The sequence below is a fragment of the Penicillium concentricum genome, assembly GCF_028827145.1.
Source record: "Penicillium concentricum strain IBT 3081 chromosome Unknown utg000002l_segment0_segment0, whole genome shotgun sequence".
NCBI lineage: Eukaryota > Fungi > Ascomycota > Eurotiomycetes > Eurotiales > Aspergillaceae > Penicillium > Penicillium concentricum.
This window is the reverse complement of record NW_026622755.1, coordinates 9,638,780-9,665,793: the sequence shown is the minus strand read 5'-3', so window position 1 is coordinate 9,665,793 and position 27,014 is coordinate 9,638,780. Positions and strand designations below refer to the sequence as shown.

General features: G+C 49.1%; 8 protein-coding genes across 8 annotated transcripts; 4 read left to right on the top strand and 4 right to left on the bottom strand.

Annotated features, from left to right (window-relative positions):
• Window positions 1-289: 289 nt before the first annotated feature.
• Window positions 290-1,442, bottom strand: N7517_007398 (sucrase/ferredoxin-like domain-containing protein; the record flags this gene model as incomplete). Its single annotated transcript, XM_056725128.1, has 2 exons — window positions 290-985; window positions 1,053-1,442. 2 exons carry the CDS (start codon window positions 1,440-1,442, stop codon window positions 290-292), a joined length of 1,086 nt encoding a protein of 361 aa, XP_056581378.1.
• A 2,176-nt stretch (window positions 1,443-3,618) lies between these two features.
• On the top strand, window positions 3,619-4,955 carry fdh (formate dehydrogenase (NAD+) FDH1; the record flags this gene model as incomplete). The annotated part of the gene is made up of 4 exons (XM_056725127.1): window positions 3,619-3,621; window positions 3,751-3,777; window positions 3,840-4,015; window positions 4,070-4,955. The coding sequence occupies 4 exons, from the start codon at window positions 3,619-3,621 to the stop codon at window positions 4,953-4,955; spliced, it is 1,092 nt and encodes a 363-aa protein (XP_056581377.1).
• Window positions 4,956-5,526: 571 nt separating this feature from the next.
• Window positions 5,527-6,070, bottom strand: N7517_007396 (uncharacterized protein; the record flags this gene model as incomplete). The annotated part of the gene is made up of 2 exons (XM_056725126.1): window positions 5,527-5,949; window positions 6,044-6,070. The coding sequence occupies 2 exons, from the start codon at window positions 6,068-6,070 to the stop codon at window positions 5,527-5,529; spliced, it is 450 nt and encodes a 149-aa protein (XP_056581376.1).
• Window positions 6,071-7,657: 1,587 nt separating this feature from the next.
• On the top strand, window positions 7,658-13,184 carry N7517_007395 (formin sepA; the record flags this gene model as incomplete). The annotated part of the gene is made up of 2 exons (XM_056725125.1): window positions 7,658-8,847; window positions 8,900-13,184. 2 exons carry the CDS (start codon window positions 7,658-7,660, stop codon window positions 13,182-13,184), a joined length of 5,475 nt encoding a protein of 1,824 aa, XP_056581375.1.
• Window positions 13,185-14,154: 970 nt separating this feature from the next.
• On the top strand, window positions 14,155-15,937 carry N7517_007394 (tRNA modification GTPase; the record flags this gene model as incomplete). The annotated part of the gene is made up of 3 exons (XM_056725124.1): window positions 14,155-14,250; window positions 14,311-15,857; window positions 15,919-15,937. The coding sequence occupies 3 exons, from the start codon at window positions 14,155-14,157 to the stop codon at window positions 15,935-15,937; spliced, it is 1,662 nt and encodes a 553-aa protein (XP_056581374.1).
• A 1,906-nt stretch (window positions 15,938-17,843) lies between these two features.
• On the bottom strand, window positions 17,844-18,230 carry N7517_007393 (uncharacterized protein; the record flags this gene model as incomplete). The annotated part of the gene is made up of 1 exon (XM_056725123.1): window positions 17,844-18,230. The coding sequence occupies one exon, from the start codon at window positions 18,228-18,230 to the stop codon at window positions 17,844-17,846; it is 387 nt and encodes a 128-aa protein (XP_056581373.1).
• Window positions 18,231-20,212: 1,982 nt separating this feature from the next.
• Window positions 20,213-26,259, bottom strand: N7517_007392 (uncharacterized protein; the record flags this gene model as incomplete). The annotated part of the gene is made up of 20 exons (XM_056725122.1): window positions 20,213-20,337; window positions 20,394-20,789; window positions 20,917-21,005; window positions 21,062-21,215; window positions 21,382-22,320; window positions 22,373-22,404; window positions 22,461-22,479; window positions 22,533-22,674; window positions 22,734-22,843; window positions 22,911-23,683; window positions 23,846-24,027; window positions 24,096-24,172; window positions 24,228-24,242; window positions 24,291-24,904; window positions 24,980-25,130; window positions 25,194-25,459; window positions 25,518-25,704; window positions 25,761-25,895; window positions 25,954-26,188; window positions 26,257-26,259. The coding sequence occupies 20 exons, from the start codon at window positions 26,257-26,259 to the stop codon at window positions 20,213-20,215; spliced, it is 4,644 nt and encodes a 1,547-aa protein (XP_056581372.1).
• On the top strand, window positions 26,249-26,893 carry N7517_007391 (uncharacterized protein; the record flags this gene model as incomplete). Its single annotated transcript, XM_056725121.1, has 1 exon — window positions 26,249-26,893. One exon carries the CDS (start codon window positions 26,249-26,251, stop codon window positions 26,891-26,893), a length of 645 nt encoding a protein of 214 aa, XP_056581371.1.
• Between the last annotated feature and the right edge of the window lie 121 nt (window positions 26,894-27,014).

Here is a 27,014-nt window from a genome sequence, read left to right as displayed (position 1 = left end):
CATCTCTGAAAGTTTTAGAGATTGAGGTAATTGGAGCGATTGGTCATGTCCGCGATTTTAGGGTATGGCTTGATTCACTGCGCATCTTCAAAACTTCCCCGGAGCCCGGGTAGCTTTAGCCCCGATTTGGACTAGCGTATCAACGCTATACTTTTAGACATATTTCTACAAGCTGTAAAAATGCCGAGGTCCTTTGGTATTTGTATGAGATTTGATCTTTTGGCAATGTTTTTAATGTTCAATGTATATACATATCCACATGTATCGTACGCTTTACTCTATCCTAAGTCTACATCCTCAAAATATCACCACTCCTATCAATGCCACCCCGGAAATGATCCGCAACTACTTTCCCGCTGAGAATAGTCTCCTCGACAAGCCCCTCCACATGTTTGGGCTCAATGCGGCCGTACCAAATCCCCTTACCCGCCAGCGGGTGGGGCTCTGAAGAAGTTCCCAATGTCATCTTGGGCGGGATATAAATAATCACATTGCCAGCATATTTGTGTCCTCCAATATGACTGATCAGACCAATATTAGCATGGTTGGGGCCATCCACTGTGGTCCCATCACTGCCTGTGGATGTGAAACCTCGCGCTTGCAGCACGCGCTTGAACTCGCTTTCTAAGGCGGGGGCCATGATACCACAGCGCATGTCGCGACCTCCATGTCCGCATATTAACACTGTCGGAGAGTGGTTGATATCGATTACTCCCGGGAAGTGTGATGCTAGGTCCGGGTTTCGGGTCATATCTGCTTGCTTGCTTGCGGGGAGAGAGGAATGCATGTTATGGAGTCGTTTGGGGAGAAGATATGCGCGTACGAAGGTCGTTAGATCGGTTGTTTGGTCGGGCGATGAGGCCGTGTTCACGGGTATTGAGGGGATATATTTGAAACTGGGGAAGAGGAATGCCGACGCAGAGGCGGGAGAGGAGGTTGCAGCTGGCGCAATGGATGAATTCGAGACCAATATATTGTTAAAAGGCTGGAGTGATGAGATCTCCAATCAGCAAGAGTTCGCGCATCCTTTGTGGGTTTATATGATCACTTACATCAAGATATGGTCCGCCACGACCTAGCAGGCTCTTCAGTCCCCTCACAAGGTTACCCCAGCCTTTATTTTCGCCATCTTCCTCAATGCGACTCGTCCAGTCTGGCTGTCCTGTGCAGACGAGAATCTGCTGCGCATAGGCAGCCATTGTCCCATTTAAGGGCTGTTCATGATCGATCGGTAGATCCTCCGGCAGGGCCGGCGTAGGTGGACAATTGCAGCTTGGTTCAGGACATGTCTTGATAACGGGGAAGGGAGGGGGGATTTCCAGGCGCGCGCGGAGTCTGCTGCTGCGCTGAGGGGTACTGGACAGTAGACGGATTGTCTGGCAGTTTCGATAGGTTCGCCCGCTCCAGGCGCGCGTGAGCGATTGTGCGAGTATTGGTCGCATTGAATTTATGATTTTGGAACTGCTATGAGGTAAACAAATTCAATGGAGAAAATGTCCAGAAAATAAAATAAATGTTATGTAACTTATGTCCGAGTGCCGAGTCCGAGAAATCGGACATTCGGAGGTTATCAAATCCCCACCGTTGATTCGTCTGATCTGCAGATCCCAACAATTATGAGCATTTAAATAGCTTGAACTTTTTTGAAAATCACAGATATAGGAAGAGTATCATATGAGAACAAATTTAAAAGAATACAAACAACTGAGAATCCTAGCCAGGGCCTGTGCCCAGGCTTTGGGGGATATGCTTCCCCAAAGGAGAAAGTTTCCCTAAAATGCCTTTTGTGAGATGGAGACCTTAGAAACTTGGAATGTTTGTAATGAACGAAACCCCATTGTACGCATAGTTGTCTTGTCTACCGATACTTCGAATCCCCGAGGTCACAATTCCAAGTTGCGCCTCGAAATTATTAATACCATAGCATCCAGTCTATCATCGCAATATTCTCAATTCAAGCTCGTGTTGGTTGAGGATCATGGTATTGCTGCAGTTCAGGTTGCCTTGGAACTGTCACATTGGCTGACAATGGATTTGACCAAAGCACATATTCCATATTGCAATATATTGCGATAGCACACGGAAATGGCTTGACGTGCTTCCCGTCCACGAGTGGAAATTCGAGCGATTAATCAAATCTAACTCCCCGCACTGGTCATGCGACATGATATGCGCCGAAACGCATGCATCTAACTTTGTCGCGACTATTCCGATCGAAATTAGAGTAATTGTTGGGACGGTGCACTGGGACGATGAGTTGGAATGGTAGTGCATCGGCATCCCGCGAAAGGTAATGGTGTATGGTCTGTTTTCCTGCGATCGAAGGGCCCGTAACTATAACATCAGTCTTGTCAGGGAACTGTTTGAGGGTTCGCTGGTTATCATATTCGACACCCAATGTAGAACATCACATCACAGCAATTCAATCCAATATTCGACCGGGGAGCAATCCCAATAAAAACATGCATTGCAGTTGTCCAATTGACATTTCAGGAAACGCGAGCAAACGCGCAGCGAAAAGATAAGCAGAACGGGTCGAAAGACCCGGGATACGGTGGGTTATAATGAAACATGCAGCTCGAGTCCGTTCTTGATGTGGTCATACTATCCGTGATCTTGTCCATGATGAAAGCTCATTAGTGGACCCGATGTGAACGGGTTCTCCAAAACCCTCCTCACGAGGAGGCCGGAGCACGAAGTAGCGGGGCCGGAGTTGGAGAAGGTGACACGGAGGCCGAACTTCGGCAGAAAGGCGGATATTACTCGGGCTCGTAGGAAGATCAAAGATCTAAGAAACTTGATAATAGAGTCTAGAGTCTAGAAGAGGTTGAAGATGCTAATATTAACAATTGTCTGGTATATGTAATACTATAAATACTACCTAGGTACCTAGGTATAAGGTACTAAGTTGTGGCTTCCAAGGTACCTACCTAGGTACCTAGGTAGATTGTACCCCTCATTATGTAATCAGTTACCCCCTCTGCGGGGGGGAAACACTGGGACATTTAGAAGATATTACACCTTACCTCTTTAAGTATATAAAAGGCGATTTTACTATTATGTATAGTAGATATTACTTGCAAAAAGTACGTTCATCCCTTTAGAAACCTTTCCAAGGTTAAATACAATAGAGTAGTAAAAAAGTATAGCTTAGGAAACATAATGTAACATGTGGGCAAGTTATCCAAGTCTAAAATGATTGGCCATAATTCCTACCTTGGAAATGTGCAACCTGTCCCTCATGCGGAGAGATCTCCAAGTGGATGCTCAGGTTGTCCGATTCTCCCGTTTCCTATGTTCGTTTGAGGGGATGTAAATAACTTGTAGGGGAGTTCTATATATAATCAGTTCCTGCTGTTTTTCTTTCTTTCCACTCTAATTCAACCATCACCTATTCTACGGTTTACTCCGATTTACTCTAACTGTAAGTTTTTATCTTCCTATTTTCTTCCTAGTCACATCTCTTGGCTGCAAACATTCCCCACTTCCCTCAGAGCTTGCCGCATCCGGTTTTCTACGCCGTTCTTGGACATCGACCTTGACAATTTACCTATTATAAGAAAGTGCTGACCTTTTGTTTCTAGCGACCTCTTGAAAATTATTTTATAATCCATCACAATGGTATTTATTCGCTCTATTTCTCGTCAATTAAGACGACCCTTCCTCGCCTCCAGCCCATTCACTCGGGCTTCACCGTTGGCCGGCTCTATTTTCGGTGCACGTACGCTAACCGCAACTACCAATCTCCAGGGCAAAGTTCTTTTGGTTCTCTACGATGTAAGCCATGCTCGGTTCATGCTTGACATACTTCAATGGCTAATCTCTTTTCTGTCATATAGGGTGGTGAACACTCCAAGCAGCAGCCTAAGCTGCTCGGTACCACCGAGAACGAGCTCGGCATCCGCAAGTGGCTCGAGGACCAGGGTCACACCCTGGTGACCACCTCCGACAAGGAGGGTGAGAACTCCACTTTCGATAAGGAGCTCGTCGACGCTGAAGTTATCATCACCACTCCGTTCGTCTCTCATGCCATGGACTATCAAAAACTCCCACTAACAAAAAATTACAGCTTCCACCCCGGTTACCTCACCGCTGAGCGTCTCGCCAAGGCCAAGAAGCTCAAGCTCGCCGTCACAGCCGGTATTGGTTCCGATCACGTTGACCTCAACGCCGCCAACACCACCAACGGCGGTATCACCGTTGCCGAGGTCACCGGCTCCAACGTCGTCTCCGTCGCTGAGCACGTCGTCATGACCATCCTCCTCCTCGTCCGCAACTTCGTCCCTGCCCACGAGCAGATCAAGAACGGTGACTGGGATGTCGCCGCCGTTGCCAAGAACGAGTTCGATCTCGAGGGCAAGGTCGTCGGTACCGTCGCCGTCGGCCGTATCGGTGAGCGTGTCCTCCGCCGCCTCAAGCCCTTCGACTGCAAGGAGCTCCTCTACTACGATTACCAGCCCCTCTCCGCCGAGACCGAGAAGGAGATCGGTTGCCGTCGCGTCGATGATCTCGAGGAGATGCTCGCCCAGTGTGACGTCGTCACCATCAACTGCCCCCTGCACGAGAAGACCCGCGGTCTCTTCAACAAGGATCTTATCTCCAAGATGAAGCCCGGTGCTTGGCTCGTCAACACCGCCCGCGGTGCCATCGTCGTCAAGGAGGATGTCGCTGAGGCCCTCAAGTCTGGCCACCTCCGTGGCTACGGTGGTGATGTCTGGTTCCCCCAGCCCGCCCCCAAGGATCACCCTCTCCGCTACGCCGAGCACCCCTGGGGTGGTGGCAACGCCATGGTTCCCCACATGTCCGGTACCTCCATCGATGCTCAGGTCCGCTACGCCAACGGTACCAAGAACATCCTGGACAGCTACTTCTCCGGCCGTGAGGACTACCGTCCTGAGGACTTGATTGTCCACAAGGGTGACTACGCCACCAAGGCCTACGGTCAGCGCAAGTAGAAAGTGGCTTTGCTTGATGTAGTGCGAAGTATTCTCCGACTGAGTTGCTTGCTTTTATATTTTGTCTTCATGTTCATAACAGTCCCATTTGCTCAGGATGGCATGGGCGATGCTAAAAAAAGGTAGCATCTTTCACGATACCAATGAATAATATTTATCACCTTTATATCGTTTCCACTTTGGCCTGCATTAAGATTTCTATACATTGACGTACAAAGCTCGATATGGAGTATAATATGCAGAGTTGTGCATGATGATCGGTGGAGCTCTGTCGATCCCACCAAATTAATTGAGCCCAACCATTTGCGTAAAGCTGGTATCTTTTTTTAGAAATTCTTGATGACCAAGTATGATTAGTCGGAATAGTCCGGAATATGTATCAATTCTTCCAATTAACCAAGTCCTGCTGCAATTGCAAAAAGACACAAAACAACTCTATTCACAAAGAACACACCCATACTTGAAATATCAAACATATAACCTCAGACCATCTAGCTTGCAAAATATCCCTAGACAAAAACCCTAACCCCAAGAATGCAGATATGTATATGCGAAAAATGCCTTCAACATTTCAAAGCCTACCCCGTCCATTCCGCCCCTCACTCCCCTCATCATCACTATCATCCATAAACCCCTGCTCCAAATCCCGACTCAAACGACTCTGCGTGTCAGCCATTGTATCACGCCTCCGTTCCTCCAGTGCCCCCCGCCTCACAGAATCCATATCCATCCCAACCAAAGTCTCCCCTTCCTCATCATCAATACTGATTGTATCATGGTCGGCTATGCGCGCGCCCCACCGCCACCGAGACGGAAGGAAGAAGAACATCACTCTATCGGCTATGCGGTCGCGTAGGGAGAGTGTGTGCGCCGATATACTGTCTAGCGGGAGGTACTGCGAGTATCGTTGGTGGTAGCGGCGGAAGAAGGGGATTATCACGTATGAGGCTAGGATGTAGATTGATAATGCGATTGCAGCTGGGATGAGTATTGTCTGTGTGGGTTTGTTAGTTTGGTTTTTGGTCGCGGTCTTGGAATGTGCTGGAGATGACGTTGTGTCGCGTCGGGATAGGGGGTTTTGCGCGCACCTTGGCAAAGACACCTGCTGATCCCATGCTGGGTGGGAAATTAGGCTTGGGGGCCTAAGATACAACGGGAGAGTCCACGGGTGAGGTTTGGTTTGGCGCGAGAGATTGTGGAGGTCCGGGGTCCCACGGGTCAAAACTTAGGATCGGCAGATCGACAAAGCACCGGCCACTCGGGATATCAAAGTTTTGGTTGAACTTTTATATTGTCACACTATTGTTACTTAAAAAAGTGTCGGTTTCATAGAGGCTACATGTAACTGACCACTTGACCTATCTCCTGGCCTGACCCCCAAGACACTCTTAACAGCATGCGCCGATGTTGGGCAGCGAGTCGACTTAGTCCCAGGGGCTGCACTAGGGCTAGGAGGGAGTACCAAGAATAGCCACTGATAACTCTGAGGAATGAGAGCTTTGCTTGTATTTCATCGTTCTCCTTTCACAGACTTCGACTTAAAGTCGCTCGATTTTCAACTCCTTGGTTGCACCCTCTTGCTGTACTATATATCTCGCTATCATGAATCTATCTACATTTTTCAAACCGTCTAAAACTGTCTAAGCAAGATCTACTACGCTACGCCACAAGAGGTTGCAAACCAAGTATAGCTTATGAATTAACGGGATACCACATTCAAACTCCAGATAATATATCTCTTCCCCTTCCTTCTCTGCAAGCCTCGCCCAAGTCGTGTTTACAAGTCCATATATCGCCGTGGGTTGGAGCTGGGAATGCTCCTCTGGTGTTGTTGGTATTATTCTTGGTTGGAGGAGAAGGAGGAAGAAAGAGGAAAAAGAGGGGGGTTTATAGTAGACTACCTTGGGCTGCGCCTTCCTAGACGTGTAGTTCTCAAATGGAACGAAGCCAAGTCCCATCGGACTCCCCAAACCCAGTACCGATGTATGTTCTAACTTCTATAGCCATGCCGGACAAAATCCCCGATGGCATGACAGTGGAGAAGCTCAAGGTTGACGTGATGGTGATGATTCAGTGCTGGGCAGCGGTGATGCCCAGGTGAGCTCGTACTGATCTCTCTCACCCTCGGGACTATATAGTGAACATTCCTCAAATGAAGCTAATACAAGGCTGATAGGATCAGATTCAGATTCTCAACTCTATGAGTGTTTCATCACATTTTCTCTTTGAAACTCCGTTCCAAGTGCCCTGGACGTCTTTCAAGTATAAGCTTACGTGATCTTGATGATCACGTGCGCGGTCGGGGAGTTTCTCCGGAAGCCCCCTAATATCAATAGGACGGATTAGAAGAACGCTCGGGCTTTGATCCTGGCGTCAAACTGGACTTAGGATTTGCAAAAAGGCTTGCATGTTAATTTCCTTTTCTCCTATTTTGCCTTCTTTGTGGGGTGAGTGCCCGTGAAGAAATTCCCTTACCCCTCGTCTCTTGCGACTCCGCTGTAGCAACGGGTATACTAACTAGCCAGGGAGGGACAATACAGAGAGCCACTTTTGCCCCATTTGAATGTCATCGTTTTCTCCCATAACACTCGCGATCGACAGCGCATTATCGCGAAACCTACATCTTTATTTAATATCGTTCCCGAGAGTGTTGGAGGGGCCCTTATGCTGCGCCCAGCCTCATCTCAGTGACGCCCGCCAAAATGCCACCGAGTTCACAAGCCGACAAATCTAGGCAAACATCGAGCGGAAAGTCATTCTTCGGACGAAAATTGTACAAAGAGAAGCCCACCGAGGAACGATACGATAATTATGGAGGGTCCTACGATAGCCTGGCACCTCCGGGCAGCGCCGCGGGCTCACGCTCGTCCCGCTATTCGAAACGGTCTTCGATTCAATCTGTCGACATGACCCAGGATTTGGACCCAAGCAGCATCGCACACACCTCAGGCGTCATCACCTCCATTCCATTTGAAAGTCTCCCCACCGATACCAGGACCCCGATCCCAATCGACAACTCTCGCCCTGGCTCATCGCGCCACGAGCCTTCGCCCAACCATCTGGGGAAATCTGGAGGTGACTATCATCAATATCCGACCGTGACCTCTACGTCTGCGCCAAATGGGTACGCTTCACATCCCTCTGGCCCCCGTCCGCCTCCGCACACCTCGAACAGCACCTCAAACAGCACCCTGAACAGCACCCTAAGCAGCAGCAACTCCGGCGATCGAGGTGCTAGACAGCAACAATGGGGACGCCCAGGCAGCTCCGCAGCGAATAGTGGGCCTAACCACAACTCCTCTTCTATCGATTCGTCCTCCAACTCCCGCACTTCCCTCGACCAAGCCAGCATCTACTCTTCCGTTTCTTCTAATACGCGCGGTTCGAGCTACTTCTCCTCAGACAATTCCTCTCGCACTCTCACAACCTCGCATTCCGGTGACCGCTCCATGTTCCCCAGCTCCAGCTCGGGCCGCTTGTCAAATGCGGGATCCTCCCACCAGATCTCTGTACCGGCCGCTGTCCCTCGGCCACAGGATAACTACCTCACTCGACCAAGAGATGACCGCATCGTGGATCAACTGTTTCTAGAGCTGATGCAGAAGCGAGGATGGCAGAACCTTCCCGAACAGGCCAAACGGCAGATGTTGTCGTACCCCGCTTCAAAGAAATGGACATTGGTACATCAGGATCGCTTGACGGAGTTGCAAGGAGAGCAAAAAAGGCGACAAAATGCGCGACAAACTCATGGCCACGACGGTTTGTCTGGTTTGCTTGAACGTGCTGATGAAGAAGGTAGCCCGGAATGGTATGTGAAGAAGGTGATGGATGACACCATTACGTCCAAGCAGCTCGCTAGTTTGAGTGTCAGCTTGCGGACACAGCCAATCAGGTATGAACTGGTCTTTTTCTCGATCTCGTGCATATCACTAATAACTACACAGCTGGGTGAAAGCCTTTGTTGAAGCCCAAGGTCAAATCGCTTTAACCAATGTCCTCCTGAAGATCAACAGAAGAAAAGTCTCTGGTCCCGTCCCGGCTCCCCCTACAGGCGACAAAGATCTAGACCGGGAATACGATATTGCCAAATGTCTGAAAGGTCTGATGAACAACAAGTATGGCGCAGACGACGCTCTAGAGCATCAAAATGTGCTAGTTGCACTTGTCACCTCGCTATCATCGCCACGTCTGAATACTCGGAAACTTGTCAGCGAAGTCCTCACTTTCTTGTGCCACTGGGGTGATGGACAAGGCCACCAAAAGGTCTTGCAATCCATGGATAAGGTCAAACATGACCACAATGAAACTGGTCGATTCGATGCTTGGATGCGTATTGTCGAGGTCACAATCGACGGCCGTGGAAAGATGGGAAGTCTGGTCGGTGCTAGTGAAGAGTACCGCAGCGGAGGCATTGGCATGGAAAACCTCCTCATGGAGTACGCGGTCTCAACCATGATCCTCATCAATATGCTGGTCGACGGAGCAGAATCGGACCTGCAGCTGCGTTGCCACATCCGCGCCCAATTCACATCATGTGGAATCAAGCGCCTGTTGACGAAGATGGAGGGATTCCAGTATGAGGTTATCGACAAGCAAATCGAGCGGTTCCGCGAGAATGAGGCCATCGATTACGAGGACCTCCTCCAGCGGGAGGGCAGCAGCATGAAGGATAGCATCGAAGGCGAAGTCAAGGACATGAGCGATCCTATGCAGATCGTCGATGCAATCACGTCCAAGATCAACGGCAGCCGGTCCCACGACTACTTCCTCTCAGCTATGCAACACATGCTCCTCATCAGGGAGAACTCCGGCGAGGAAGGGCTTCGTATGTTCCAGCTGGTAGATGCCATGCTGAGCTATGTGGCCATGGACCGTAGGCTGCCCGACCTTGATCTCCGGCAGGGCTTGACCTTCACTGTACAGAGTCTGCTAGATCGGTTGCACACCGATGCTGAGGCAAGACGGGTCTATGACGAGTCTCTCGAGGCCCGGCAGATCGCCGAGGCTGCCATTGCTGAGCGCGATGAGATGCGAGCGCAGGTTGAGCTCGGCGCAGATGGCCTAGTCTTGAAATTGCAAAAGCAAATCGATGAACAGGCTGGTATTATCGAGCTGCAACAAAGGCAAAATGAATCCTTCAAGGCCGAGGTTGCAGAAGTACAACGACTGCGTGCTCAGGAATTGCAGCGCAATGAGCTGGAAACCCGAGAACTATACCTTATGCTCCGAGATGCCCAGGATATCGCCGCTTCCAATGCCCGAAAGGCTAACAACCCTGAGACGGTGGAGGCAGCTGATCCTTCCCAGATGCCCGGTATCATGGACCGCGAAAAACTCATGGAACGTCTGGAACGCCAGCTCGAGCGGACCAAAACCCAGTTCAAGCTGGAGGGCAAGGTCTGGGGCCAGCATGGACCATCTGACCGACTCCGTGAGCTGCGCGAGAAGATGGAAGGCGAAATGGATGACAGTGAGGACTTTACTGAAACTACCCGCCGAAACCTCGACCCTGGTTCTTTGGGATCTGTTTACCGCAAGCGCAGCCATATCCCTACGATGGACTCGACTCTGGAAGACGAGGAGGACATCCCAGTGGATAGCAATGGCGAGCCGATGTACGAGAGGCCTCGTCTGGTCGAAATGCATCGCCCTCGGTTGAACCCTGCCCAGGCTACCGGCTTGCTAGGCGAGATTGCTTCCAAGGTTCCTAAGTTTGATGCTGAAGATTCCGATGTCATTGAAGGGGAACACGTCCTAGAAGACAATGAAGCTGCTACAAAGGCTATGCCGCCGCCGCCGCCTCCTCCTCCTCCTCCAGGTGGTAAGATTGTTCCTCCACCTCCGCCGCCGCCGGGAGTTATGGCTCTTCCCCCACCTCCGCCGCCAGGAGGCAAGATTCTTCCACCTCCACCCCCACCAGGAGGCTTGGCTCTTCCCCCACCGCCTCCCCCGGGTGGAAGGGTTGGTATGCCTCCTCCCCCACCGCCTGGCGGAATGGCTCTCCCCCCGCCGCCTCCACCAGGTGGTGCCAAGGGTGTTCCTGGACTGCCGCCTCCTCCTCCACCCCCCGGTGGGAGAGTTGGATTGCCTCCGCCTCCGCCTCCAGGTGGTGGTGGATTTGCTCCCCCCCCTCCCCCTATGCCTGGAGCCAAGGGCTTGATGATCCCCCCGCCTCCACCCCCTGGCGGCGCTTTAGGTGCAGGTTGGAGACCGGCATACATGGTTGGAGATGTTTCACCATCTACAATCCACATGCCATCCATTCGACCTAAGAAGAAGCTCAAGGCTCTGCATTGGGACAAGGTCGATACTCCTCAAGTGACTGTTTGGGCTGGTCACGCACCGACTGCCGAGCAGAAGGAAGAAAAATATACCGACCTTGCCAAGAAGGGTGTATTGGATGAGGTTGAGCGATTGTTCATGGCCAAAGAAACGAAGATCTTTGGAGCCAGCACTGGCGCGAAGCAGCGCACGGCCAAGAAACAGATTATCTCGAACGATCTATCCAAGAACTTCCAGATTGCCCTGTCCAAATTCTCTCAATACCCGGCCGAGGAGGTGACTCGCATGATCATCCACTGTGACAAGGATATTTTGGATAACAATGTCGTTATGGACTTCTTGCAAAGAGACGAAATGTGCAGTATACCGGAGAACGTCGCCAAGCTTATGGCACCATATAGTATGGATTGGACGGGCCCCGGTGCCGCTAGTACCGATCGTGAACAAGATCCCTCCGAGATCACTCGCGAGGACCAGATCTATCTCTACACTGCATTTGAGCTAAATCACTACTGGAAAGCAAGAAACAGAGCGCTTGCTCTGACCCGCACCTACGAACCAGAGTACGAGCACATCTCCACAAGGCTACAAGAAGTCGCACGAGTCAGCGAGTCCTTGCGAGACTCTGTGTCATTGATGAACGTGCTCGGTCTGATTCTCGACATTGGAAACTTCATGAACGACGCCAACAAGCAGGCCCAGGGTTTCAAGCTGAGCTCCCTCGCCCGGCTGGGTATGGTGAAAGATGATAAGAATGAGACTACCTTTGCCGATCTGGTCGAGCGTATCGTGCGGAACCAGTACCCAGAGTGGGAGGGCTTCCTCGACGAGATTAGCGGTGTCATTGGCCTGCAGAAGGTTAATGTCGATCAGCTCCGCTCTGACGCTATCAAGTACATTAGCAACATTAAGAACGTACAGTCGAGCTTGGACGCTGGTAACCTGAGTGATCCCAAGAGGTTCCACCCCCAGGATCGTGTTAGCCAAGTCGTCCAGCGATCCATGAAGGATGCTAGACGGAAGGCTGAGCAGCTGCAGCTCTACCTGGATGAGATGGTCAAGGCTTATGACGATATCATGGTCTTCTACGGCGAAGACAACGCAGACGAGAATGCTAGACGAGACTTCTTTGCTAAGTTGAGTGCGTTCTTGATCGAATGGAAGAAATCGAGAGAGAAGAACACATCCTTAGAAGAATCCAGAAGGCGCACGGAAGCATCCCTCGCCCGCAAGCGAATCAATGTCAACCTCGCCAACAACACTCCCACTGCAGAGGCAGCGCAATCGCCTGCTTCAAGTGGCGCAATGGATTCGTTACTTGAGAAACTGCGTGCTGCAGCACCTCAAGCCAAGGATCAACGAGACCGCCGCCGTCGTGCTCGTCTAAAGGAGCGGCATAACGTCCGCGTAACTTCGGGCTCCAAGCCACCACCTGATTCGGGCGAGGCGGAAGAAGGCGAAGAAGGGGCCGAAAAAACAGCCAATGGAGAAAACAACGACGAGAATGATCTTCTCAGCCCTCCAATCACTGCAGAGGAAGATGGAAAGCAGGAAGGTCAAGTGTCCGAAGGCGAAGACGTTGCCGATCGTGCTGCCAGCATGCTTCTCGGCCTGAGAAGTAATTCCGATGCAGGTGGTGGCGAGCGCCAGAGACGGAGAAGAGAAAGCGCAGACGAAGAGCGTCGTAATCGCCGCATGAGACGCCGCAATCCCGCTACAAGCGGGAGCAAAGATAGCGCGGATGGCTCTAGCGGCCTTGCTACAGTTCAAGAGCCTGCTTCTCCGCAGGCAGACTCGACGGCCACAGACGACCAACAACTCCCCAGCCCACCGAATGAGTCTCAACCTCCGCCTTCAATTGTCGTGTCGGAGCAAGACGATTCATTATCACAGGATCCCTCAATTGACGGTTCCTCTCCTCACAAACCAACCGATTTGTCGGATTGAGTCAAATCACCGACAGCCGATTTAATTTAATGTTTTATCGATTCCCATTGATGACGCATCGGATCCATACCCAAATGGTTTCCACCGCTATCAACACCACCACTCACTACTACTACAACCGCCCTCGATTGTATAATACCCATTCCCTACCTACACTACTCTTTGAGCCGCCCTCCTTGATTTGACGAGCCGAGCATGGTGTGATGATACCATTTCTTTGTTTCTTCTTTTCCTTTTCCTCCTAACAGTATCCCTTCATGTGCAATCATTATCTTTTTTCTTTTCGTTATCCACTCCCGCATACCCATCTCACACCGACTCCCTGTCTCTCTCTCTCTTTGTACATAATCTCTTTCCCCTGTCTTCATCAAACGCTACCTGCCATGGAAATGTCGCCATGATTGGAGGGCGTATCATCGAATTGCACATTGAGCCTGATGCTCAATGTTTCCTGCATTGTCACCTTGTTCTTTACTGCCTACTTCGGAGCGCAGGTGTGATCAAGTTTTATATCTGCTGTGTATCCTTGACCGGAGCTGCATTAGATGGACTGCCACTCCTTATGCCTTTCGGGATCGGGATCTAAATACCCGCAGTTAGGCAAAAACTATGTTCTCGGATCTCCTCCAATGTTGGCACACTTGTAGTTCGTACTCGTATTTTGTATAGTTCTTATCAATCACGTGCATGCCCTATCGCAAGATAAACATTGAACCAACATTTGGACATTTTGAACATTTGAATACTCTTGACATTTTACCAATATTTCGTTGGTTCAATCTTGCGCATGCGAGCATCTCACCGAGTACTGCGTTGGGCATCTCCCTTCGGCCCATCAAGGAGTCAACCATGGCAAACGACACCAAATAAATCATATATCCGACGTCATGGCTTTCTCTCCGAATTGCCAGGCCCCCGGCGGACTCCCGGACTAGCTCGAGCTTTCTCGTCGACTCGCCCTGCTAGATTCATGCTAGACGGAGACTCTACAATCTATGCGCTCTCTACTGCAACCGGGCGAGCAGCCATAGCAGTTGTGCGCGTATCGGGTCCGGCCTGTGCCTCGGTACGTATTCCCTCAAGACAAACCAAATCATCAAATCACCCCTCTAACAACGCTATCCAGATATACAAAAGTATCTGTCCAAACCACCCACTTCCAAAACCACGCTATGCAGTTCTCCGCACCCTTTACGACCCAACCCAACCCCCAACTGCAAACACAATTCTCGATGCCGGAGCCCTAGTCCTCTACTTCCCCTCCCCACGAACCGCAACAGGCGAAGACATCCTCGAACTACACATCCACGGTGGACCCGCAATAACAAAAGCCGTGCTCTCGGCAATCGCACAGACAAACACCCCGGAACAAACGGTGCGCTACGCCGAACCAGGCGAATTCACCCGCCGCGCCTTCATGAACGACCGCCTCAGCCTGCCTCAGATAGAAGCACTCGGCGACACACTCTCTGCCGACACCGAGCAACAGAGACGCCTAGCCGTGCGCGGCTCGAGCGACGCATTGCTGAACCGGTACGAGCGGTGGCGCCAGGGTCTGCTGTATGCGCGCGGCGAGTTGGAGGCCTTGATTGATTTTTCCGAGGACCAGCATTTTGACGAGTCCACTGAAGAGCTTGTTTCGTCTGTTGCGGGCCAGGTGCGCGCTCTGAGCGTGCAAATCGGGTTCCATATTGCTAATGCGTCGCGGGGGGAGCTGCTTAGGAATGGGATTCGGGTTGCGCTATTGGGTGCGCCTAATGCTGGCAAGAGTTCGTTGCTTAATCAGGTTGTTGGGAAGGAGGCTGCTATTGTGAGTACTGAGCAGGGGACTACGAGGGATATTGTTGATGTTGGGGTTGATCTTGGAGGATGGTATTGTAAGCTTGGGGATATGGCGGGTATTCGGGCTGAGAGTGGTTCTGGTGATGGAGAGCAGGTTGTTATTGGGGCTGTTGAGAAAGAGGGAATTCGCCGGGCTAGAGAGAGGGCTTTGGAGTCAGATGTCGTTATTGTGGTTGTTTCGCTGGAAGACACTGCCACTGGTGCTCGGCTATTCGTTGAGCCGGAAGTTCTTGGTGCTGTTAATGACTGCATTGAGGCGGGAAAATGTCTCGTCGTGGCCATCAATAAGTGCGACAAGCTACAAACTCCTTTGAAAAGTGGTGTGCCGCAGTCATTGTCTGATACGATCCACGACATCTTCCCTTCGGTCCCGGTAGACCGCGTGTTTGCAATTTCCTGCGAGGAAGCCAAGCGAGGAGCATCATCTCTCAATACCACTACAGACCCAGGTAATTTACAGGTCTTTCTACGTGGACTAATTACGACTTTTGAGCGGATTGCCTCGCCCCTTGGCATGGACCGAGATGGAGATGGTCAATATAATCTTTCGTATTGGGAAGATTCTCTAGGTGTCACGCATCGCCAAAGCTCTAATCTACAAAAATGTCTCGATCATCTGGACGACTTCCTATCCCAAGCCTCACCTGCTGGATGCCCTGATGATTCCTCCCGCGAGGAAGAACTCGGCTCTCTTAATACCCATGTTGAACATGAGGTCGATATCGTCACTGCTGCGGAACATCTGCGCTTTGCGGCTGATATGCTGGCCAAGATCACCGGAAAAGGCGAGAGTGGAGACGTCGAGGATGTGTTGGGAGTTGTCTTTGAGAAGTAAGTACTGGAGGATCTTGATCTTGGTTTGCTGGTCCGGATGGTGAGCTGACTGTCGTAGATTCTGCGTCGGCAAGTGAACACTTCGATTCAAAGGATGGTTCCGATGACGAGGTCGACTTGCACGCTGTCACATGGTGACATGTTCGGCAATAGTCATGAAATCAAATGATTGCACATTGCAATTGAGATGATTGAAATGATCGCTGGGAGTGCATTGTTCATCATGGACGTTCTGGACACCCTAATTTTGGCCAGGCAGAAGCTTGGGGCATGGGTGGTTGGCGGGAGCATTATAACCCCCTCGACCCATTGCAGGAGACATCATGATGAATGATTTAGGCAGAGATGATTGCTGGAATAGCTTCAAAGTGGTAGATGGGAGGTGATGTGTCGGCGAGGAAGTTGCAAGCCGATGCAATTGTGTATGAATAGCAGCTCGATAGACTAATAATGTATGCAATGATTCAAAAAACAAGGCCTCTTTCGATCATCAACCCGATACTTATAGAAAGAAAAGGGACCCCAAAATTGTCTGCCTTGGTTGCCGGGGCCCCATTCATCATCATCATCCCAGGCACCCAGGAATGAACCCGGGAAGTTCAGTTCAGAAAATTAGCCACAACAACTGTATTGTCCTTGTCAAAGATGCAGAGAAGTCTGTCAAACATGAATGATCTATCTGAGTCAGGATCCAAATACGGTCTCCGCAAAGTACCTACATAGTACTTAGTGGGAGTCTCAGTTAGGCCAGATGTACCAATACGAAACACCGTACGCCCTAAATTGATACATTCAGCTTTGGGGGCTATTCTTGTCGTCATCGAAGCTACGGTATCATGGATAATTCCAATGCTGAGGCGAGCTTCAGCTGTATAGCCCTGGAGAGAGCCTAGTTTGAGGTTGAAACATGCTCCTGGGGGGGCCGGGGGGGGTGGGTTCGATCATTGTGATTACTCACATAGATACATAGATGTTTCTAGGGGTTTTTTTTCTATTGGTTATTATATCATCTTTATTTACTATTGGACTAAGATACTGTCGGACTTAATGATTCAATTCTAAAACTCATATCAGATCTAAGAATAGCGAGATAGCTGCATGGAATGTCAACCCCTTCTAGAAGTATTGTAAATAGCCACAGAACATAGAAGAAAGATAAAGGCCCTGAAAAAGAAATAAAATAAGATAAAAATAAAAATAAGAAACCCACGTTATGCTCCTGCAGAACTCCCGTCATCCCTTTACCCTGTCGCCGGGGCTGACAACCTTGGAGGTACCTTGCAGCCTTGGACAAGAACAAAACAGGACCCCTAAAAAAATAATTACTATTCTATAATAAGATGATAGTCTAATGGGGGCTGGTGAGGTGTAGAGTAGGCCGGATAACCACCGACCTGGTTGTGCAGGGTGTGCTATGAATAGCTTCATCATCCCTGTCGGTCCATGTGGCTTCTTCCTGTAGGGTTTGTTTAGCTTTATTCAAAGATATGTACTCCCCGCTAAAGATTTGTTTAACCCTTCTTTTTTTCTGTGTTTCTTTGTGTTTTTCTTCAGTGTGTCTATTGTCTAGGGCTTGTTCATTCATGTATAGGAAAATTGACCGAGAAGGGACACTTTGACAGTTGACCGCACACTATGACCTTAGTATACAGAATGTCACCTCGTGTAGGGTTCTATCAATTGCAATATTGATACACAAGCAATACTGAATGGAAGAATTCACTAAGTATCCATGGATGGTATTTGGCAATGTAAACTATTTTACCCATATTCCACGCCATTGCCTTTTCGAACAAGAAACAAGCGACCATGCCTTACTTCACCGTAGCCCACTCCTCCCTCCAAGGAACAAACGAAAAAGAAATCACCGATATCTCCTCTCCTCTCTCTCAAACTGATCCACCTCAAAGCGCTCGCACCGTACCAAGCAGCTCACCACAATTCCAATGGCAAGTTGTTATCAGAATTCATGGCGAATAAAACTCAAAAGTGGATGTAATCTGTACCAGGGCAATTGTAGTACTCAATGTAGAAGTCACGGAGAGCATCCAGGCACTCGGATTTGCCGAGCAAGTGCGAGCAGGAAGGGCTGCGCTCGACATGGTAATAAAGGTATGAAATTTGAGGAAATTGAGCGTGGCATTTGAAGCAGAAGAATGGATTATCGTCGGTGAGATGGTTTCCATAGAAGCCATACTCGGGGCACTCGAAGGCAAGGGTGCGGATACGGTCTTTCTTCACGCAGACACCGTCTTCAAGGTGGAAGAGAAGACCGGAAAATCCTATCCACCTAGTTGGACAGAACCAGCATTCGTAAATTGGAAGACCAAGAGGGTTGGTCGGGTCCTGCTCAGCTGCAGGGTGAAACATGGTGGATAGTGGAGGGTGTAGATGGTTGTGGATGCGAGGAGAGGTGGTTCTCGATGATCGGAAGTGAATTTATCGACGGAAGATAATTGACGGATAGTCGACAGACGATTGATTTAAGATTGACGGTGTGATGGGAAGTGAAGGAGTGAAAGAGGAAGAGGTCGACTTCTGTTTGTTATATAAGTACTTTCTGTTTTGGGATGTTCACAGCGTCTCTTACCTACTTGCTTGATTTCACTTCAATATGTTCCTTCTCTATAATCTTTGTCTTCTTTCTTGAGGTTCTTCTCTCCTCTTAAATTATCCTCGCGCTACTAGCATATTTGAGGTTGGTTCTAGATCCAGGTACACCTACATCCGCTCTCGGTGTTTTATTGACATGGAGTTCAGATAGAACCTTGGAGAAGATTCAATCCATTGTCACTAGGCACTATTATCTCGTTGGATGTCAAGAATAGAGAGCCCCCTAGATGATATCGTTGATATGACAGACCTCATTTGAACTAGAAACAAAATGCTACATCCTGGAAATGGGGTGCCATGAGGTATACACTATTCCGCAGATGCTCGGTCTCAAAATAGTTGACCCTATGCTGTACAAAATATTCCTGGTCTTACTTTGACAAGGTTATCTTACAGCCTTGAGGGTATGTTTATACTTACTCCTCTATACTGCGACCTTCCAACCTTGGGAAGTTCCAAGATTGTCTAAAATCTCAGAATTATTCCCCCTAGGAGTTTTAAGCACGGATCCCGGACCAAAAGCATGATCCTCGATACATGATATACAATCCTGGTACTTTGAGAACAGTGGCTGGGATTCTTCGTACCTAATCTGCGGCGCTACTGTATTAAAGATGCTACTCTTGCTCTTGGATATGGTGATGGGAGAGTTTTCATTGTTGCTTTCCGGACGGATTCACCCTCTTCGTAGTCAGCGTACTCGTGATTATTTTCTATCCTCCATTCAAACACAGGATATGAGATGGCAGGGCACCCTACGGAGTATATTGGGCAGTTATTCGGATGTAGTTTATGATCACGGACCATTTTCCAGATTGGCGAACAGTTGACTCAAGGCCAATTACCGACAGCCGTGGACGCAGGTCCACATTGGACGTACGTCCACGGCTCCTAGTCTAGGTGGGCTTTAGAGCTGTCAACTGGCGGCCACTAGAATATGAGGACCTGTGGGATTGACGCCGAAAATGACCGCTTTTGAGGCCAGAAACGGCTGCCTTTCCACCCGTAACTTTGGACGTCCAGCCGCCCCTTGACCGCCCACTGCCCTATAACACCACTATTCTGCACCCGCCCCTCCGGACTCAGTACCCCATAACACCGAGCAACGTTACCAAAATTTGCTTGGTACTGTGTGACTTGTCAAGGCCTACTCGCTATAGTAGGCGAGGCCGTTAATATAATATACTACTAGATAAGATTCTATAAGGATCGTATGGTTTCTATTGGATAGTGCTAGCTAGGCTAACTAGTTATGGGTTTCGACCCAAAACCCATTTTGGGTTGGGTTCGGGTTACAGTGGGTTGTGCCGGAAGTCTAATGCAAACCCTGCAAACCCTTCGGGATGACAAAGGAGCCTCTGGGATCTCATCTATATATATACTCTCTGGAAGAAATCCCGCTCGGCGTTCGGCTTCGAGTTCTTGCTTCAGTTGGATGAAGCGCCTGCATAGTCATACGCGACTAGCTCTACTGCAACAGGTTAATTGAACTTTTGATTGATTGATTGATTGATTACATAGGTTGGCGCGATGGACCCAAAAGCCTGCCGTAATAGTAGCTTGAAATTGAGGCAAGGGAGTTTCTCTATACAGTAAAGTTGAGGACTGACAGGTCATTTGCATTTCTTTGGGCGTCAATCGACTGCACATCATCGACTTCAGTGCGAAGCACTCAAAGCCCAATATCATGCTTCAGACATCATCTTCAAGCCTTCGTGATTAAACATACATAGGCCTAACTACCCCACGCAATACGCGTTGCCTTTGACAAGATTACTACAAGATGCATCGACATTTCTATTCAGTTGGCGAAACCGACTGACGAGAATACCATACTTGGCCGTGATAGAGACGCAAGAGTCACCTGCAAGATAATTTTAGTCATTGGAACCATGAAAAAAGAAGTCGTATTAGACATACCGTCAGCCATAAGATGCCACTTTGTGCATGTCAAACTTGTCCCAGGTCCTGTTGGGCCAGGAGGACCCGCAGTAGTAGTAGGAGAGGGTGTCGGCGTAGTCGTCCCGTCTTCCCATACCCGAACACATATCGCAAACCCTGCTCGGATATTACTGCATTGGGCATTGACGCTGGGGTTGTACTCGCTTAACTTTGCTTCCGTGATTTTATACTGCACCGACAGGCTTTTGCAAGTATCTCCATTCTCGAGAATATGCCACTTGTTACACATGTCAGAAACGCCTGACTCCGTGGGACCTGGAGGATCAACCCAGCCTTCGGGAATAACCTTTGTGATAGTTGGCAGGCATGACGAGAGTGTATCGGTGGGGCTGGGGAGAACAGGGTCTGTAGGTGCTGGGAAGCAGTAGGGCTCATCGTAATGGCAGTTCAATCTCGACAACCTCCGCATCCTCTGGAATTTCCACGCCTTCGGAATATGTCAATTTTTTGAAAGGAAAGAGAGCAAAGTAAAGGGACTGACTCGTGATGTTGAACATCTCTTCTTGGGTCGGTTGCTCGCCCCTCTTAATTTTGGCGCTGGCAGCCCCATTGTCGAAGACGACCGTGCATCTATTGGGACAAATATGTTAGCAGAGCAATCCACAAAGGGGTTATTTGAAACTTACTTTGAGACTCTCATGAATCCGCCCCAAAGCGGGTGGGGTCGCGTACTCGCATCATTCAGACACCACGCATTGTATGAGATAACTCTATACTTCGAGTTGCCCATGAGATTTATAGCCCCAACAACCTGATCGATCTTGTCTTGAGTACCATCCTCTGAAAGAAGTTTGTGATTGAAAACCTCATAAGCTGGACCAGTGGGTCCAGTGGCCGAATCGGAATTGAAAAGATGGAAAGTATAGCTTTTCCTATTGTTACCGGCATGATTCCATGCGGTGTCAAGATTTAGGATTTCTTCCATTTCCAGTGTGTGCATTTTTACCCCAGTCATCGAGCCATTTTTTCCATGCAGTTTTGGTGTTCCCTTTGCTGTCTACCCATGAGACCTCTTGCTGTACCTGTCTAGGTAGCGAATTTATCGAGCCCTGGGTAAACTGCTGGGGTCCGGGGACACAGCTTCGGCTGTTCATAGTCGGATTGCCACCTTCGTCCATATAATTGAATGGAAACTCGTCACAGCTGAGCCAGTTATTATTTCCTGCAGGTCCGTTCCCCTTTCCTGTCAACACACCAAGAACAGCCGATTGTTTAACACACTTATCAGCCCACGTGCCTTCATATTCCACCTGTTTACCATTCTCATCCGTGATGGAGTATTTGTGCCCAGACTTGCGACCGCAAACCGCCTCTCGATTTGGGCCATTCTCACTTTGGCCTTCGAGACTGAAAGTGGCGCTAAATGGACCGGAGCCAAGACCTGCTTGAGTGAAATACTTCATAATATTCTGGCAAATTCCAGGAAGTGATCTTCCACTCAGCGTCACGTCGGGGAAGTATTTGCAGTTGTACATCATGGCGGGGATGGCACTGATACAGTTTTGGCTTGCATCAACATCCATAGGGTCACCGTCATCATCGTCGGCTCGCTTGCTCTTTGAGTCAGGCTTAGCAGGGTTCCATTCGCAAGACTGGCCTGCACAAGCGCCGCTGGAACATTGACCTCCATCATTGCACGTGAAGAAACTCTTCTTTGCGCCGAAGGCAGCCACATCTTCAAGCGTGCTTCTCTTAGCTAAATTGGGGGAGATTCCAGTGGTTTCAAACCAGTCATCTTCCTCTAGAAGCGTCGTATTGTATATCGGAATGAACTTGTCTGCGCCACCTGATTCTATTAGAAAGGGATTCCGCTTTGACAGCGAGGCGGAGCCATGATGCTCCCATAGAATCTTCTGCCGACCGAGGCCATTGAAAAGAGTCTTTGCTGCAAGAAGTTAGCTTATGAACTGGATAAAGTTAAGATAAGGAATCTTTACGCTTAAGTGCATGACTCCCTAACCACTTGAAACTAAGTAAGATGTTAGCCACATCATAGCAAACTCAAAGTTCTCCTCGGCCCCTTACACTGCTCGACCTCCCAGACCTGTTTAAAACTGTTAACGTCATATTGGCAATGAATCCTGAGGAAGAACTTACCGAAATTGTAGAAATATTTGATGTAAACGCTGTATGATGCGGCAGGTGGATTATCGATCCCACCACTAGCTTGTGCCTCCACCTCAAACCGGAGTGTGTTGTTAACGAAACCAACAATCTGAGAATCGACAATGGTACCACCCTTTTTAATCGGTGCGTTGACCTTGATACCGAGATTCACCGTTTGAAGTCAATATGCACGTTAGCCTCGACACTAGCATCTAGAATCGGAACCATGTCTGTCCCCTCCGATTTCTGTTCGTCCTTGCCCTCTGGCTGAGCAAATTTCTGGAATTCCTCTGCCTCATCCACTTGTGGGAAGAAAATTTCGTATTTTGGGAATGTGACCTTTGCACCAGCTGTCAGCTTTCCTGCAACCCTGGCTCCAGCTTCCATGCCCCCCCCAGAGATCTAAAGTAGGGCCAACAGCAGCAATTCCTTTGATAGCGAGGCCTGGGTAGGAGAGGGTGTCGATGATCTTGATTCTGGGGCTGCGGTATGTCATTTCCGCACTTCCTTCGATCTCGATCACCGCTTGAACCTCTGGTTCGAGCTCAAAGTAGGTGTAGACGGTGTCTATATTAAATGGAACGACACTTCCTTCTGCATAATAAGCCCAACGGGCGTTCATGTCGAATTTTGCGTCCAATGTGATATCCAGTCCAGCCTTTACATTCACGTTTCCTCTGGCACACTGGGCCCGTCTGCTATAGAGTAACATCTTTTTGTGAATTGACATGGGAAGTTTTCCTTTATCTGACTGGCGAATGGTAGTGAGTCTCTTTAGCCAGTCGGGGTAACCACCCCACCAGCGCTTCTCTCGCCGTAGCTCTCGCTTGGTCTTCCCAGAATCAGAGTCAGGACCAGTCATCTCGTCCCAGTAAGGAACAAGATTCGTATAGTCAATGCGTACATTGACCTTTGCGTCTTCCCGGCGGATCAGTTCAAACCGGTAGTCGATAGTCAAATTATACACAGCTGATTCATGTTGATCAAGGGCGCGCTTCTTGATATGGAATTCTAAGAGATCATTCTCTCCGACTGGCACCATAGACACAATCCGCGCATATGGACCTGACCCGATATGACGTGGAAGGGCAATGATGGTATCTAGGGCACCTCCTATGAAAACCTTCTCACAGGCGGCTTCTCTGCCCTTACGACAGTAAATTAAATGAGATGACTCTTCATGTTCAAACACCCAATCCATCAGGTTCGGGTCATCGCGGGTGAGACGCTCTCGCTTTGCGATCGGGTTCCCAGTTCCGTCTTCAGTATGCGTGAAGGCAAAGGCATTTAGAAACTCTTCCTACAGGGCATTCTCATCTCCATCGAGTACGATAAATCCATATGGATCATCGCCCAGATCAGTTTCATCTGGCCCATGTGGATCATCATCGTTGTTGCCATAATTATCGGTGTATTGATAAACAACATCCTCGCCGATTGGATCAGCAAAGATCTTTTTCAAATCAAAGGGAAGGTCCATGTCCGGCTTTGGGTCGCAGCATAATCTGTGTTGAACATCCCCACCAGCTAAGCCACAAGGTGAAAAGCCTGAACCCCTTCGTCCGGGTAATCTAGCTTTTGCTGCAGTGAACTGGGTTGACGGACAAGACGTTTTCGAGCATTCTTCAGCACTTGGTAGTGTTATTACGTTGCCATCACGTGTCTCGAGCTTCGGAACCCAGTTACAGTTATCAAGCTTGGCTGTTCGAGGTCAGTTTGATTTCACCAGAAAGGAGAGCAAGCACTAACCATCTAGTTCACAGCAGAAATTTTGAAACGAGTCATCGTCGCAAAAGTCTCCCTTGGTGGTAATCGGGTGGTGGTAACCAGTTGAACAGGTTGAAAACACGGTGCAGGGAGACCAATGGCATTTTTGCATCTCTGGTGGCGCGTCGCAGCAAAGAGATCTTTTGGAGTCCCCGGAGCATTTGGTACCACCATCCGCATCGGTAAAGCGATCTGTAAAGAGCTCATTTCTTCCATTGCCACATGTATCTGGGCCTTTTCCACCCTTACATTTAGACGAGCCTACGTCTGGGACACCTTCCCATTTGCAGTTAACGGCTGGGGTCTTGGCTGGACAGTATACCCTCTTGTATGCCCCCTTAGAGCAAGCTTGCGAATTGTGGGATAGGTATCTATACAGCTCAAAGGGTGATTCACCTGGAGCGTGCACATATGCCACAGTCACATCGCCTGAGTTGCACTTGGAGCTTCCCTCAATTGTTGCCTTTGCCCCAACACAGGCTGAAGTGACGTAGCATTTGTCTCCTGTGAGTCCACCTATCTCGTCGACAAGAGCCTCTTTCTCTTCGTCACTTAGGTCCCCACCTTCTAAAAGAGTTCCAGAAACGTACTTATCGCTAAGTAAACCGGTCAGAGCTTGGAAGTCAGAGGTGTCTTGGTCAATGGCCTAAATCATCACACCACCAAAACACTCTTTGTTTAGCATCTCACGCTTCTTCTCGAAGGTTTCCTCGTCGTCATATGTGATCCATTGATTTTCATCATATACCATGTATTTAACGCCGCTGTCTTCATCGTATCGGATTGTTTTCTCATTCAATCGATGTTGGCGAGCCATGATTTCTGCGATTCTAGTTAGTGACCGCTTTGGAATGATCTATGGTATGAATAAGAATGAGAATTTACCTTTGAATGTGAGGATTCCCTCTTCACCTGAGCACTCTCCACGCAGGCCAGCATCACTGAAGACACAACCTGGCTCGTTACACTTGCTATCGGCCAAGGTGAAGGTTCGCCCATAGAAACCCATTCCTAGAGTGACTTTCGATAAATCAATATCGTTTCTTCGCAAGAGATCGACACCACGCTCGATTTCAGTAATATTTGTATGACCAAACACGTATGGACCCGTCCACTCATTGAACTGATCCCATTTACCACGCATATCATAACTTAGAAAGGTATTAGCACCCACCGAGGAAGATATCCATGCGATGTTAATTGCCTTACCTCATGAGATTGAACCAATCAACGTTAGGCTTAAGGGCGGCAACGTCAAAATGCTGCAGATACCAGTAGCTAGCTGGAATAGCCATAGAAATAATCCAGGCTGAATTCAGTTCTTCGAAAGAGCTACGCATTTCTTTCAACAACGATACGTAGTTCTTGTAATCTGCATCCCTTCCACCCCGATCATCTGAGAGACATTAGTATGCCTCAGCATATAGCTACAGCAAAAGGGCAGATTCTTACCAGCAACAGGGTACTCCCAATCGAGATCAATACCGTCAATATCGTATGTTTGAAAAAGCTTTATCACACTTTTGATGAATTTTTCACGATTATCTTTGGTGGAAGCCATGTCGGACCATGCAGTTCTAGTTGATCCTGAACACAATGATCGATTAGCCAAAAGAAAATTGATGAGAATACCGAAAGATCATACCAGGATCGCTAAAGGCCCATCCACCAACAGCCAGCAAGACCTTAAGTGAACGATTCTTCCTCTTCAGCCGAACAACCCGCTGAATCATCTCCGAGCTGTCAATTGTAACCCGCGAATCATTGATACCACCAAAAGCAATGTTTAAATGTGTCAAGGCCTTCACAGGGATATCTTCGGGACGGAAAGAGTCACAGTCCTTGGTATCTGCCCACGTTTCGTAGTAGGCAATACGCCGCTGCTCCCAGTTAGACGAGCATGTCTTGCGCTTGGGTGATCCACAGTTACTCTGACAGCTATGCTCACCATTGCCAAAAGTGTTTCAGTCTCTACAGACCGCCTTTTAATCTACAATGGACTCCCTCTGAGCTTCTATGACACATTGATAGCAGGAGAAAAGATCTGCCTCGATAATGCATCCAAATGCGTGATCCGCCAGGTTTCCAGTTCTGATACATGCGGATCTCTTACCAAATTGGCTGGTGCTACGATTGACGACCTGATGCTTCAATCTTGGAACCCCACGATCGGAAGATCATGCGCTAATATCAAGACTATGGTTGGAAAATACATATGTATTGGTCCCCCAGGCCAGGACGGTCAATTCACTCCAGTGGCACCGTCTACTACCCCTCCGCCAGTCACAACACCAACAGACAAATACACATGGGGCCCTGCGCCCGACACTATCACGAAAACGGTCAACATCACCACGACCTGGCTATTTCCGACAGATGACAGCCTCATCCCCACCCACACTGCCACTCTCCCTTCAAATGAGGACACCGAAGCAATGAGAGAGCGTTCAAAATTCTGCCCTTTCACAGATGAGTACAACTCTACTAAATGGGACGCCGGGCTTGGCGATGAGGAGTATCACTTGCATTCATGGGATCTTGATGATGAGTGTATTGAGGAGCACTGGGACCCATCAAGTATATAGGTCAAGGCAAAATAGAGCACTCATTGTAGTGAAATGGAAAGTACCTACGATGTACTGCTAGTGAAAGCAGTGACGTCGTGCCATGGCGCTTATATTATGTAGCCTACATGTAGTCTTCCCT